This window comes from Cydia pomonella, chromosome 5 (assembly GCF_033807575.1).
Source record: "Cydia pomonella isolate Wapato2018A chromosome 5, ilCydPomo1, whole genome shotgun sequence".
In the NCBI taxonomy this organism is placed as follows: Eukaryota; Metazoa; Arthropoda; class Insecta; order Lepidoptera; family Tortricidae; genus Cydia; species Cydia pomonella.
The window spans coordinates 15,036,677-15,048,924 of NC_084707.1; the positions used below are offsets into that span (position 1 = coordinate 15,036,677).

The 12,248-nt window shown below is 36.6% G+C and overlaps 1 protein-coding gene across 2 annotated transcripts in view; it reads right to left on the minus strand.

Annotated features, from left to right (window-relative positions):
* The window catches only part of LOC133517800 (LIM/homeobox protein Lhx3), a 74,339-nt gene that overhangs the window by 11,773 nt on the left and 50,318 nt on the right, over positions 1–12,248 (minus strand). For both annotated transcript variants that reach the window (XM_061851230.1, XM_061851231.1), the window contains exons 2-7: positions 11,508–11,682; positions 10,079–10,281; positions 9,080–9,266; positions 3,171–3,328; positions 882–1,070; positions 39–180 (exon numbers count right to left, since the gene is read on the minus strand). In XM_061851230.1, coding sequence (XP_061707214.1) covers positions 39–180; positions 882–1,070; positions 3,171–3,328; positions 9,080–9,266; positions 10,079–10,281; positions 11,508–11,682 — 1,054 coding nt within the window. The remainder of the gene's footprint in view (positions 1–38; positions 181–881; positions 1,071–3,170; positions 3,329–9,079; positions 9,267–10,078; positions 10,282–11,507; positions 11,683–12,248) is intronic.

Genomic DNA, 12,248 nt, shown 5'->3' on the forward strand with positions numbered 1-12,248 from the left:
AGTCAAAGATCAGAGGCATGATGAGACAGTAATTCTACCTGGGTGAATAGTGGTGAGGCTCTCCGAGCCACGAGTCGGGGGACGGCGGGAAGTCGGGGTAAGCTCCCGCGGCTGGAGACGACGAACTGCTGAGATCCGACGCGCCGCCCGCGCCTATTCCGGCGCCACTCATGGCTTGACCTGCAATTTGACATTTATATTAAAATTATTTAATCTGCAAACCATGTACTTCGATGCCCAATCGTTAATTCAATATGTAATTTTGAGTTTCTGGGTGTAATGGACTTGTAAATGCTGATTTTTTTAAATTAATAATAAATAGTTAATAGCGTTCATTAGGATTTGATTTGTAATATTTTATAATTAGTATTTTCCTCGCGTTAGCGTGGTGAAAAATGTATTGTTGCATATGGTAGAAAATTCTGTTTAAATCTCGTACCTTGACACAATTCGTCGAAATGCTCAATATTACACTTTTCGAACCATTCGCTATTCTGGAAACTTTCGCTTGCTTGGGTATCATTATTAGGATAGGTAGATTAGGTTTTGTGGCGGTTCCGTGGGAATCTGCTGAATCTTACACCAGAATAGGTAAAGCAGCAAAAAACTGTTGTGTCGTTAAAATGATTTTTAGTTCTTAAGGCTATAATTATTCTATGTATGTGTTAAGTCTGTAAAGTATTATATCTATGGACCTTTGTTACCTGACTATTAATGATTTTTTTGATTAGCACGAGGGGTAAAAAAAATAATTACTCCAACATTGTAAATACAAGTAGTGCATTAAAAATATTATCTCCTAATAATATTTCTTATTACGGTGGCATAATATGATACGAATTTATTTTTTACGAGTATATGAACAGACTATTTTCTCTCACCAATATTAGTGTAAACGAGGTGGTCTGGAGGGTAGTGGTAGTGAGGATGCGGGGGTGGTGAATGTGCGCGTAGGTACGGCGGTGTGGCGGCGTAGCGCACCCCGCCGGTAGCGCCCGCGCCACCGCCGCCCGCCGGCGAGCCCTCGTCGCCACCCAGCGCTACTGTACTGTAGCTATCGTTACTGAGATCTGCAAAAAAATATTAATATAAGCTATGTTATTAAGCTAAGGTTCTCTGTCTATAGTAGTTCTAGGCCAATCTTTCTAAAGACCGAAAATGTTAAGATCGTGCCGCCATCTCCTTGAAGATGCGTGCAAGAAAGAGAGGGAGGCCATTGCCCAGCAGTGGGACTCAATAGGCCAACAAGAAAAGCCGCTAATGTTGGGATCGGCTGATTCGATATTTATCAATCATTTAAATCTTTATTGAATAAGTTGACTTAGTATCTTGTCTTGTGTCGACACTTAGGTATTACTGAAAGAACCGCTAGAACAACAGTACTTATAATTAATAATTACATATAATCATTTTATTTATTTATTTATTGATAAAAATGTTTACATGACATTACAGTTGAACCAATGCGTCACGAAACTTAGACTAACAGCAATAATAATTATAAGCATTAACAATTATAAAACAATAATCATAAGTCAATCTACGATAATATACCTTCCCACATAGGGCACAGTGTAAGCCTAGATACTGAGCGAGCGAAAGCGAGCGAAGCGTCTCCGATTCAGCTTGGGTAAATATGCTTTCCTATGTACGCCGTTTGACCGGCTCACTGGCTGGTATTTGGCCTAGATTTCTTTGTCAAATTAGTCTTTTTCAAATTCGATGGGTAGGGTGACAGGTCTCCTCTCCACATAATTTATAGCCTAAGACGCCGACTTTCGTAAATTGTATTGAAATGACACAGGTCAGCGTATCTCTAGTAGATAATGGCAATCACGTCACATCTAGAGTCTGTGCGGAATGAGAAGAGTCGTGGAATGTATGGGACCCAATACCTTTCACGACTCTTCTCTTTCCGAACAGACTCTACACACATATCAGCGCTATTTATGATAAATAAGTAATTACCTACTAAAAACCTTTATGGTGCGACTCTGTCCACCAACCGTCAGTTTGTCTGTCTGTCATATCGCTAAATATTTTTTTCTATTAAACATTAATTGCGGAAAATTATTGGAATAACGAAAACTATAAAATTAATTTGATGTTATTTCTAACCTTTAAACCTCAAATAAGTATATTTAACCTGCACACTGTCACTGTCATTTTATGTATTAATATAAAAATGAAATATGTGCTCAATCGTATTCTAATCGCGGTTTAAAAATAGGTTCAGTCAGGTAAAATTACGTGACATAAAACAAAGTTGCCACCAAATGTATTTAACCATTCCATAAAATAAAAACCGGCCAAGAGCATGTCGGGCCACGCTCAGTGTAGGGTTCCGTAGTTACTCTTCCGTCACAATAAGCTAAACTGGAACTTAAACTATAGTAAATTGTTAACCAAGGAATGAAACGGTACCTTTCACCCGAGTTAAACAAATAGGCAAATTTGCATAATCAGTACCTAATTATAAGTCTTTTTACTATGAAGGGAAAACTTTTTGCGATAACTCAAAAACAGCTAAACTGATCATGTCCGCTATAGTTTTCATTTAATGTCTTTCTTAAGCTCTACTTCCACGATTTTTTTCATATTTTTTGGACCTATGGTTCAAAAGTTAGAGGGGGGACACATTTATTTTTTCTTTCGGAGCGATTATCTCCGAATATATTCACTTTATCAAAAAATGTTTCTTGAAAACCCCTATTAGTTTTGAAAGACCTTTTCAACGATACCCAACACTAGGGTTGAAGCAAAAACAAAATTTCACCCCCAATTTACGTATAGGGGAGGTACCCTAAAAAAAATTAAATTTTTAGATTTTATTGTACGACTTTGTCGGCTTTATTGATTTATATATTCATGCCAAATTTCAGCTTTCTAGCACTAACGACCACGGAGCAAAGCCTCGGACAGACAGACAGACAGACAGACAGACGGACATGGCGAAACTATAAGGGTTCCTAGTTGACTACGGAACCCTAAAAAATTATTTGATTGTTAATTAGATCTGTATTTACCATGGTGCCTAAGGAGTCCAGGTCTATCTTCAGCTCGTCTTAGTCCAGCAGCCGCTCGTGGCGCGTTGGCCCGCTGCCGCTTCCCGTCATCGACTAGAGTACTGCGACCAGTGCGTGTCATATGTGAGTATCATTAGTTTTTACCATGGTGACTAAAGGAGTCCAGGTCTATCTTCAACTCGTCTTTATCCAGCAGCCGCTCGTGGCGCGGCGACCCGCTGCCGCCTCCCTTCATCGACCTGAAGTACTGCGACCAGCGCGTGCGCCCCGCGTCCTTCTTTAGTCGCTTTTCTTTCGCTCGTCTGCAATTAATAAACCTATTTCGTTAATGATTAGCTCAGGCAAAAAGTGGTGGTGATAATTTATCGCAGTTAATTACACTGACTTAGATCAGACTGTAAAATTAGAGTCACTAATCGTCAACCAGATTTGTTATGTAATTTTGTATTGAAACGTCTTTTTAAAATTGTAAGACTTACAATTATTTACTACACTTATATAAAAATATATCCACCTTATATAAAACGTGTAGTTATATGAATGGGTTTTTCTACATAGTCACACAAAATATAACGCTAAATAGTGCTTTGCCATTTTTCACTTGTATGAATTTCATAACTTAAAAAATGGTTGAGTATAAAAAAGTAGGCATAGTATTTCAATTATAATCACAATTGTAGATACAATTCACTCACAAATCCGTAAAAAAATATTGAGATGAATATTACAATTAATAACGACTAACACACCCACATCAGTATCAACACGAAGTGGTCTGTAGACGGCATATTTTGCATGTTTTGTAACTCGGCGGGGAGCTCCGGGCATTCAACAAAGAGCCTGATTAATTAAAGTGCCTCGTAGTTCCCCTTGGCACCCCCATCCTATGAAATAAATGTTACCTACGGAAGGCTGGCCTTCCATAGTGCGGGACACGCGGCACTCGTAAATGGGGTTTAGTGCAAGCTACCGGCTGTTGAAAAATCGGTTTCACTCAGTATTTATATTTCAACTGTTAACATAGCTGTAGTAAGAAGTACTTAGTGCCGCAAAACTAAGTGGCGAGTCAAGTCATATTGTCATCTCTTTCACTCATGGTTGGTCTTAACAAGAGTAAAGGAGATAGCATTATGATCTCAGTCGCCAGTTAGTTTTGCGGCAAGTATAATACCTGCAGTAATGTATGTAAGCTGAAACTACTCTTAATTTCTGTATATGTAATAGGTACTACCGATGAGTTATAGGTAGGTCATGGTAGTAAATATCGACATTGCCAAAAATATGTAGACACTACGGTATGGATAATAAGATCGTGTATATACATATTTGTGGTACTTCGTCCGTGTCGATATTTAATACTTTTACCCATTAATAGTAACAGACAAAAATAAAAACATTTATGGTACAAGATTTTATCACTGAGTATATTTTTTTTAACCCTATCTTTCTTTAAAAACTCCAAACACAATTAGGTTGCGTTATTTCATCATAGAGTTCCACTGGGCCACCTCCTGTCTCCATCATCAGATCATCTCGATGGTACCATAATATTGCAATGTCACCCGACTTACATAATGCAAATTTTCAGATCAATCGGACATCAGGAAGTGGGTCAAATTTAACTTCCAACTTTCAAGTTTGACCCACACTAACTAACAAACTTACATACCAACAGGGCAAGTTAAATAAAAGCTTGTAAAAAAAGGTTAAGATTTTACAGATGAATGAAGCTACGGAATATTGATAGAGACCCCGATAAGTCTCAATTATGTTATTATGTATTTAGCATAATAGGTTTTTAGGACTCTGCGTGGGCAAGGTCACGATCCAGAGAACATTTTAAATAAAGGTAAAACACGAAGTACCTACTGTTAATGAAATGAATAGCAAGCTAATTATAGGATAGTTAAAATTATGTAAAATTTTGTTAGTATAATTGCGATCATTGTATTTTAATTGTGGACTCGGATTAACCACAGACCGGTAAATATGGATCCTGAAGATGCTCCCTGCTAACTTCATTGCAGACTTACAGGATGGAAAAAATTATGGGCCCTGGAGAACCTGAAGCTCATTTTACTTAAAGGAAACCTTCCTTTATTTTCAAAAACAAATAAAACTGTTTTTTTTTATTTGCTTATATCGCCCGGGAATCGAACCGACTAAAAATTATAAAAATAAACACTCGCTAGTTTTTCCGCTCGTCGATACAGTTTATGTTAATGTTAATTTTTTTCCAAGAAACATTAGATCTCACACTCGCCTGTCGTACAAAATATCCATAAAAACGAATACACACATACACAAGAATATCTTAGAGTCAAACAAATTTTTAAAAAAATATTTGAATACTATTTTGTTTATTTTTTTAAGAATATAAGAATGTTTCCTTTGAGTAACATGAGCTAGATCAAGGTTTTAAAGCAGTTTCCCTCCAGGACTCCAGGGCCCATTATTTTTTCCACACTGGCTATAACTTTGAAGTCGTAATGCTACCTTAATGTAGTAAGTATGTACAGTCAAATGTAAAAATATGGGTGTACACATCTTACTCAAAAATATGTCCCATAGCATCTTATTCCAGTGTAATAAGAGCGTAGTACCATATTTATGAGACGATTCATTCAATACATATTTTTGCACTTGACTGTACCTATTTCAAACCTTGTGAACTCGGCACATATGATATTACGGGTTCAATAGGATATATATATGGTGTTCGTGGGAATCACACAATGCAATTTTTATAGTTATCGAAGAACTTAATAAGTTGGTAAGAATATAATATATCCTACATACCTATATTTTTAAATCCGATTTCTATAAAAAAGTTCATATCCATTATAAGGATATTTAATACTGATATGTTAAAGCAAGTGCGATAGTTGTATGATAAACAAGTTATATAAAAATTATGTATCATTTCATATTTGGGGTCGATATTCTTGCCAAAATTATGATTTATAACGATAACTATCAAAAAGTTATATGGGGTAAAGTTAAATACAATTTTTTTTTTTTATTTATTTAGAAACCAAACAGTCGTATAAACATATCAACAATGCAATACAAACGATGTACCACAACAAAAGGAAAATACAACAAAAAGACCTGGAGGTTCATAAATTATAAATTATGTTAACTGAAATAAATATAGTTATATAGCTACTTAATGCAAATTTTTGAATCTGATAGAAAAAATAACTGATATCTGTACTTATATATTAAAACAACTTACTTTTAACTATATCTTTTAGACTAGCCAACGAATTTTGAAAACAATCTACTTCGAATAGATTTTTATTATAGTAACTAGGAACTCGTCTGAAAAAGGTATGCCTGGAATAGTTTTTGACCGAAAAACTAATATGAAACAGCGATCGAGGGCGTAAGGGGTGATGCGGACAACTGAAAGTAACTAATCTTAGTAGATTAGGACAATTAATAAAAAAATTTAGAATTTTAAACAAAAACATAACGTCTAAGTATATCCTACGGTTAAAAAGAGAAGGTACACCAAAATGTTTCGCCGCCAACGTTGAATTTTAATTAATTATAATAAATTCAAGTACCTAATCAATACAATTTCGGTTCTCTACTTCTTAACAAGTTAGTAATCAATTATCATACTTAAAGGTAAAAAATGATAAGTAGTATGACCGAGAGGTCATCTTCATATTAAGTGTGAATTTGGACAAATTGAACCATCAGTTTCATTTTTTTTTTTCAAAATTGTGGTAAGAAATATAGGTACATATTTAAATTTAAATAAAAATAATAAATAAATATTATAGGACATTATTACACAAATTGACTAAGTCCCACATTAAGCTCAATAAGGCTTGTGTTGAGGGTACTTCGACAATGATATATATAATATATAAATATTTATAAATACTTAAATACATAGAAAACACCCATGACTCAGGAACAAATATGCATGTTCATCACACGAACAAATGCCCTTACCAGGATTTGAACCCGGGACCATCAGCTTCGTAGGCAGGGTCACTACCCACTAGGCCAAACCGGTCGTCAAATATAATATATTTGATTTGATTTGACTTATTAAAATTTAAATATATACAATGAATTTTGATTTAACTAACACAATATTTTAAGCAGACACCACTAACCTAGGATCGTAGTCAGATTTCAGAAATTACGAAATCCACGTGAACTCACAAGTAGGTAAGTGTGTCTGAACTGAAATGGCCGACGGCTTTGATAACGAGCGAGGCTGAATGCAGGGCGCGACCGCCGCTGCGCCGGCTTCACGCCCCAACGACCCCGTGCCTTACAGAACATGTGATCCTAACAAAGATGCACCAACAATATCATAGAATAGACTGTTAGGTCATCAATTGTTAGGCAAGGACGGTTATAAAGGTACTTACTATAATGAATATGCTTATATTAAATTTTCAGAGTTTTATTATAAATATTGTACATTAGATATTAATACGGTACCTTTTCGAAACATTTATATATATTGCACTTTTTCTGACTTTTTTTTTTCTTTAAGAATGCAATAATTCCCCGCTTCCGGCAAGACTCGAACTTGCAACCTTTTGGAACACAGATCCAATCAAAAGGTCGCCAGTTCGAGTCTTGCCGGAAGTGATGAATTATTCAATTTTTCCTTTAATATTAAATTTTTTTGTATCGCTCGCAGACGTATGTGCTTGATAAAAATGAATGAAAAAAAATGTTTATTGTCCTCCAAAGGCAAGTACCCATAGCTCATTTAGTTTCTGATTTACCCTCATTTTTTATTAAGCTCACTATCTATGTACTTTATTCTCATTTAACCTTTTGAACGCTTTTCCACACGTGTCAAGAAATGCCATGGACGCCAAAAAGTTAACTGGTAAAGAGCGAATATGAAGCTTAACTGACAGTAGGAAAGTCGCTTTGACAACGTCCGCCATAGCCTTTTTAATGGTCATTGGCGTCGCGGGCACGACATACGATGACCGTTTTAGTGGTCTTTGGCGTTGAAAAGGTTAAAAAATAAATGAACTCTATCAGTGTGCAGTCGGTATTTATCACAGACATATTTACATATGTAGGTACCCAACTAGCAACTCACGGACCTATTTTTTATGTAATTTAAAATTTAAACTTTTTCTTAACCTTAATCCCGATAAGTAAGCTTGATACGTATGCTGTCTCTTTACGCTAAAGAGCCCGAATCGTACATCCATAGTTAGTCGTCTTTCCTATATCTTAATTTAATAAAATTCTATTCTGAAAGAACAAGATATTTTATTATTTTATACAAAAATATTTTTACCAGATTCACAAATTAAAAATAAACCAGTAGACTGTGCAATGAAATGAAGAAATAGAACAAGCAAAATATGCGCATTCATTTCATGACTGAAAAAAACCCTATATTTCTGTTTGCGGCGATAAAACTTTTACGTCTTGTTAAGTCACTGACCATTTCAAAATCATTTGTGTTAACTCGCTTGCCTGGTTTAACTGTGCAGATATGGAAAATTGATTACAGAACTCACGGACATGCAAACGTTACGGTATATTAATTTATTATGGTTGAGTTGCAATTTTTATCGCTCCGCGTCGCATATCAAATTTTTCGTCCAGCCTTAACTAAGGCAAGAGCAGCACAGCACGTGCAATATAAGGATAGCTGCAATTATTGAAGTATTATTTGTGATATCCTAGTCTTGTTCATGTATACCGGCGATGCATGTCGTGTCGTCTCCCAAACTTACAATGTGCCCTGTGGGCTTTCAGTCTTTTACACATAGGTACACAAACTAGGTACAATGTTAATCGTTCAACGAAATGCGTGACCACCTGCACTAACCCTATAAATCAATATTTTGCATTCTGACCTTGCTTTAAGTCATAAGCAGTCAAACACAGCAACACGACACGATACCAGCGACAACAATATTTCAAAAGCAGCTGTCATCTGCCTTATATATTTGGCTACTAAATGCTGTAAAAATATATGAGCCGCTTTACGTTGGCTGACGAACGGGTAACAGCGATAAGTTTTCAAATATGGGTGTGATTCTTACCTGTTTTGAAACCACACTTGAACGACGCGCATATCCAGTCCCGTGTCCTGCGCGAGCTGCTCTCTGACATGGCGTGCAGGTTTCGGACTACTGCTGTACGCGCTCTTTAGGGTCTCTAGTTGCTTCGCTGTGATCGTCGTTCGTGGCCGCTTGCTTGCCGCGTCACCATCTAATGATCCTTCTCCGCCTGCGAAACAAATAATAAATCAATACCAAATTTGTACGGTCGGTGCCCCAACTTAAGTAACCAAGTAGTCATACTAATGGTATAGAAAAGTGCATACTTATGTTAGGGTACCATTATAATCATTCCTTAAATGCTTCTGACTTCTGATCATCTAGATTGCCTAGTTATATTTATTTTTTTATATTTATTTTTTTGTACTTGTAGATAATATATTATTAGATTTATTATTATTATTTTGTATGTCACTAACCTTAATTAATTTTAAGATTTGTTGTAACTACTAACAATTATGGATCAATTATGGATTCGAATTAAATAAATAATTGAAATTGAATTTGAATTAAACACTATAACAAATATCGGAAAACGTCTATTTGGTAGGACCGTCTAGAAGCTTTTTCAGCGCTTTTAACTCTTGTGCTTGTACACATACTCCTTACAGAAAGTCGGTCTATACACATACACACAGAACACACAACACACAGACACAACAGAATAGAGCAGATGGACAGAAGAGCAGAAGTCGCGAACACAGAACGGACACGGACGGAAGGAGCATGGCTCTTCCTTTCTGGCAGTATCTAAGGGTTAAACGTATAAAAATAAGAGTGTTCTTGCCATATCTGTCATTTCATCTCAATCAAAAATTGTATGTGCTGGTCTTCAACATATTGACCTTAGTTAACAAAGCAACAAAAAATATTTGAGCAGAGTTGCCTGAAATGGCACAAATAAATGGCTGCTATATTCAGTTACTTGATATTAGACTTCATATTTAAGAGCAGAAGGATAAAATGGAAGTACTTACTAACCTTTGGCTCTAGCCGCTTCATAGTCCGGTTTACAGACTAGCTTCCCATCCTCCATCAGATAAAACTCGTCCCCCGTGTTCAGCGTCCGCGCGCACGCCGCGCACGCGAAGCAGCGCATGTGATACACGTGCGACTGCGCCCTTCTCACCACCTGCGTGGGGGGGATGCCCTGCCCGCAGCCCGCGCATTTTGTGCCGAACCGCCTGGGACAACAGCCGGAAAAACAATAACATTATCAACGTGAAAGATTTCATTTATGAGGTTAGATTAGCGCTGGTGGCCTAGCGGTAAGCGCGTGCGACTTGCAATCCGGAGGTCGCGGGTTCAAACCCCGGCTCGTACCAATGAGTTTTTCGGAACTTATGTACGAAATATCATTTGATCAAATAAATCTCGTTGAATGGTCAAATGGCAGTCGCTTTCGTAAAAACTAGTGCCTACGCCAATTCTCGGGATTAGTTGCCAAGCGGACCCCAGGCTCTCATGAGCCGTGGCAAAATGCCGGAACAACGCGAGGTAGATGATTAGTTTTTAGATAACCTAGAAGGATTTGCTTTCTAGTTACCATCAATAAAATATTTATTCATTATTTTCACTCCATTAGGGAGGTTTATAAATCATGAAAGGATAAATTATATGATATGTATGTCAATGTGTCAACTTACAAAATGTCGGTAGAACAGAAGGAGAGACGCTCTTCCTTTCTGACTAGTGTCCAGGCGGAACACATATACAAATAAGATAGTTCTTGCCCTATGACGGCCTTTCCAGTCAAAAAATTTATATATCGGTCTGCGCCACATTGACCTTATTTGAGTTATTTAACACAAAAGTGGAGGACCCGCGCGAAATCGCCTTTTCATACAAACGTAGTCCTCATTTTCCCTCTGGATATTAACAATATTGAAAATATTTTGACATAATTAGTTGTATATCAATCACAGCTATGACCCTACGTTTGTCTTTTTTTTTCGAATTTTAATTATTATCAGAGTTAGAAGCATTTAAACATTTGTATGAAATCCGTTTTTCGCTCCTAATTTTTACAATAAACAAAAAATCTAAAATAAGTCAAACGTAGGGGCATAGCTTTGGTTAATATACATCAAATTATGTAAAAATATTTTTCATAATGTCAATATCAGAGAGGAAAATGGGGACTACGTTTGTATGAAAAGGCGATTTCAGGCGGGTCCTCAAATTTCGTCATAAATAACTCAAATAAGGTCAATCTGGCGTAGACCGGTACATATAATTTTTGATTGGGAAGGCCGTTAACGTACAAGATCAAATCACACGTAGCGTAGGAGTAGGCATGCCACATGCGGCCTGATATCATCAGTGCGTCTTCGCATGATAGTGATCATCTCGTGGCAGCCACGGAAATTGGTAACAATAACACAAACGATTTCATTATTTTTAAACTTACTTGAAAAAGTCATCTGTACAATAAAGCTGGTTGTTCCTCGCGAAGCACTTGCCGGACAGCATGGCACGGCACTCGACGCAGCGCAGGCAGCCGGCATGCCACGTTCGGTCTGACACTTTCAGCACATATCTGTCCACTATCATCTCGTGGCAGCCGCCGCACTTCGGGATACTGGCTGCAGCAAAACAGATATTTCAGAGGTGACTCTCTCTGAGGTGCACTCAACGAAGTGCCTATCAACTAAATAAGTGTACAGTTTTTTATGAACGACATATTGAACGTTTTTATCAACATTGCAACAACTTGAAATCTCCAAAATATAATAGGTATTTAAGCTGAAACAAAAGATTAGCTCTCGATTGTTTCTATATATATCTTTCTACTTTTAATCTATCACATATTCACTTCACGGGCTATTGTCGTACATGATAAAATAATTCGTTCAAATAAGAACCAGACAATCGTGGCAATACCGATACGCCTGTTTATGCACTAAAAATGTTCTGCACTATTACAATGAAAACGATATCAATATTTTGAATACTGCCATTATTAATGATAGATGTTAGATAATATACGATATCCAACATTTAATAAGCATAGTAAATATATTATAAGTTAAAACTGAACCCCAATTATACTATTACCTATCTAAGTACATTCGATTCGTTTAAAAAATAGTACATTATTGCTATATTATTATTTTCAAGATGGGGAAGCAGGTAGTATTATTTCACTACT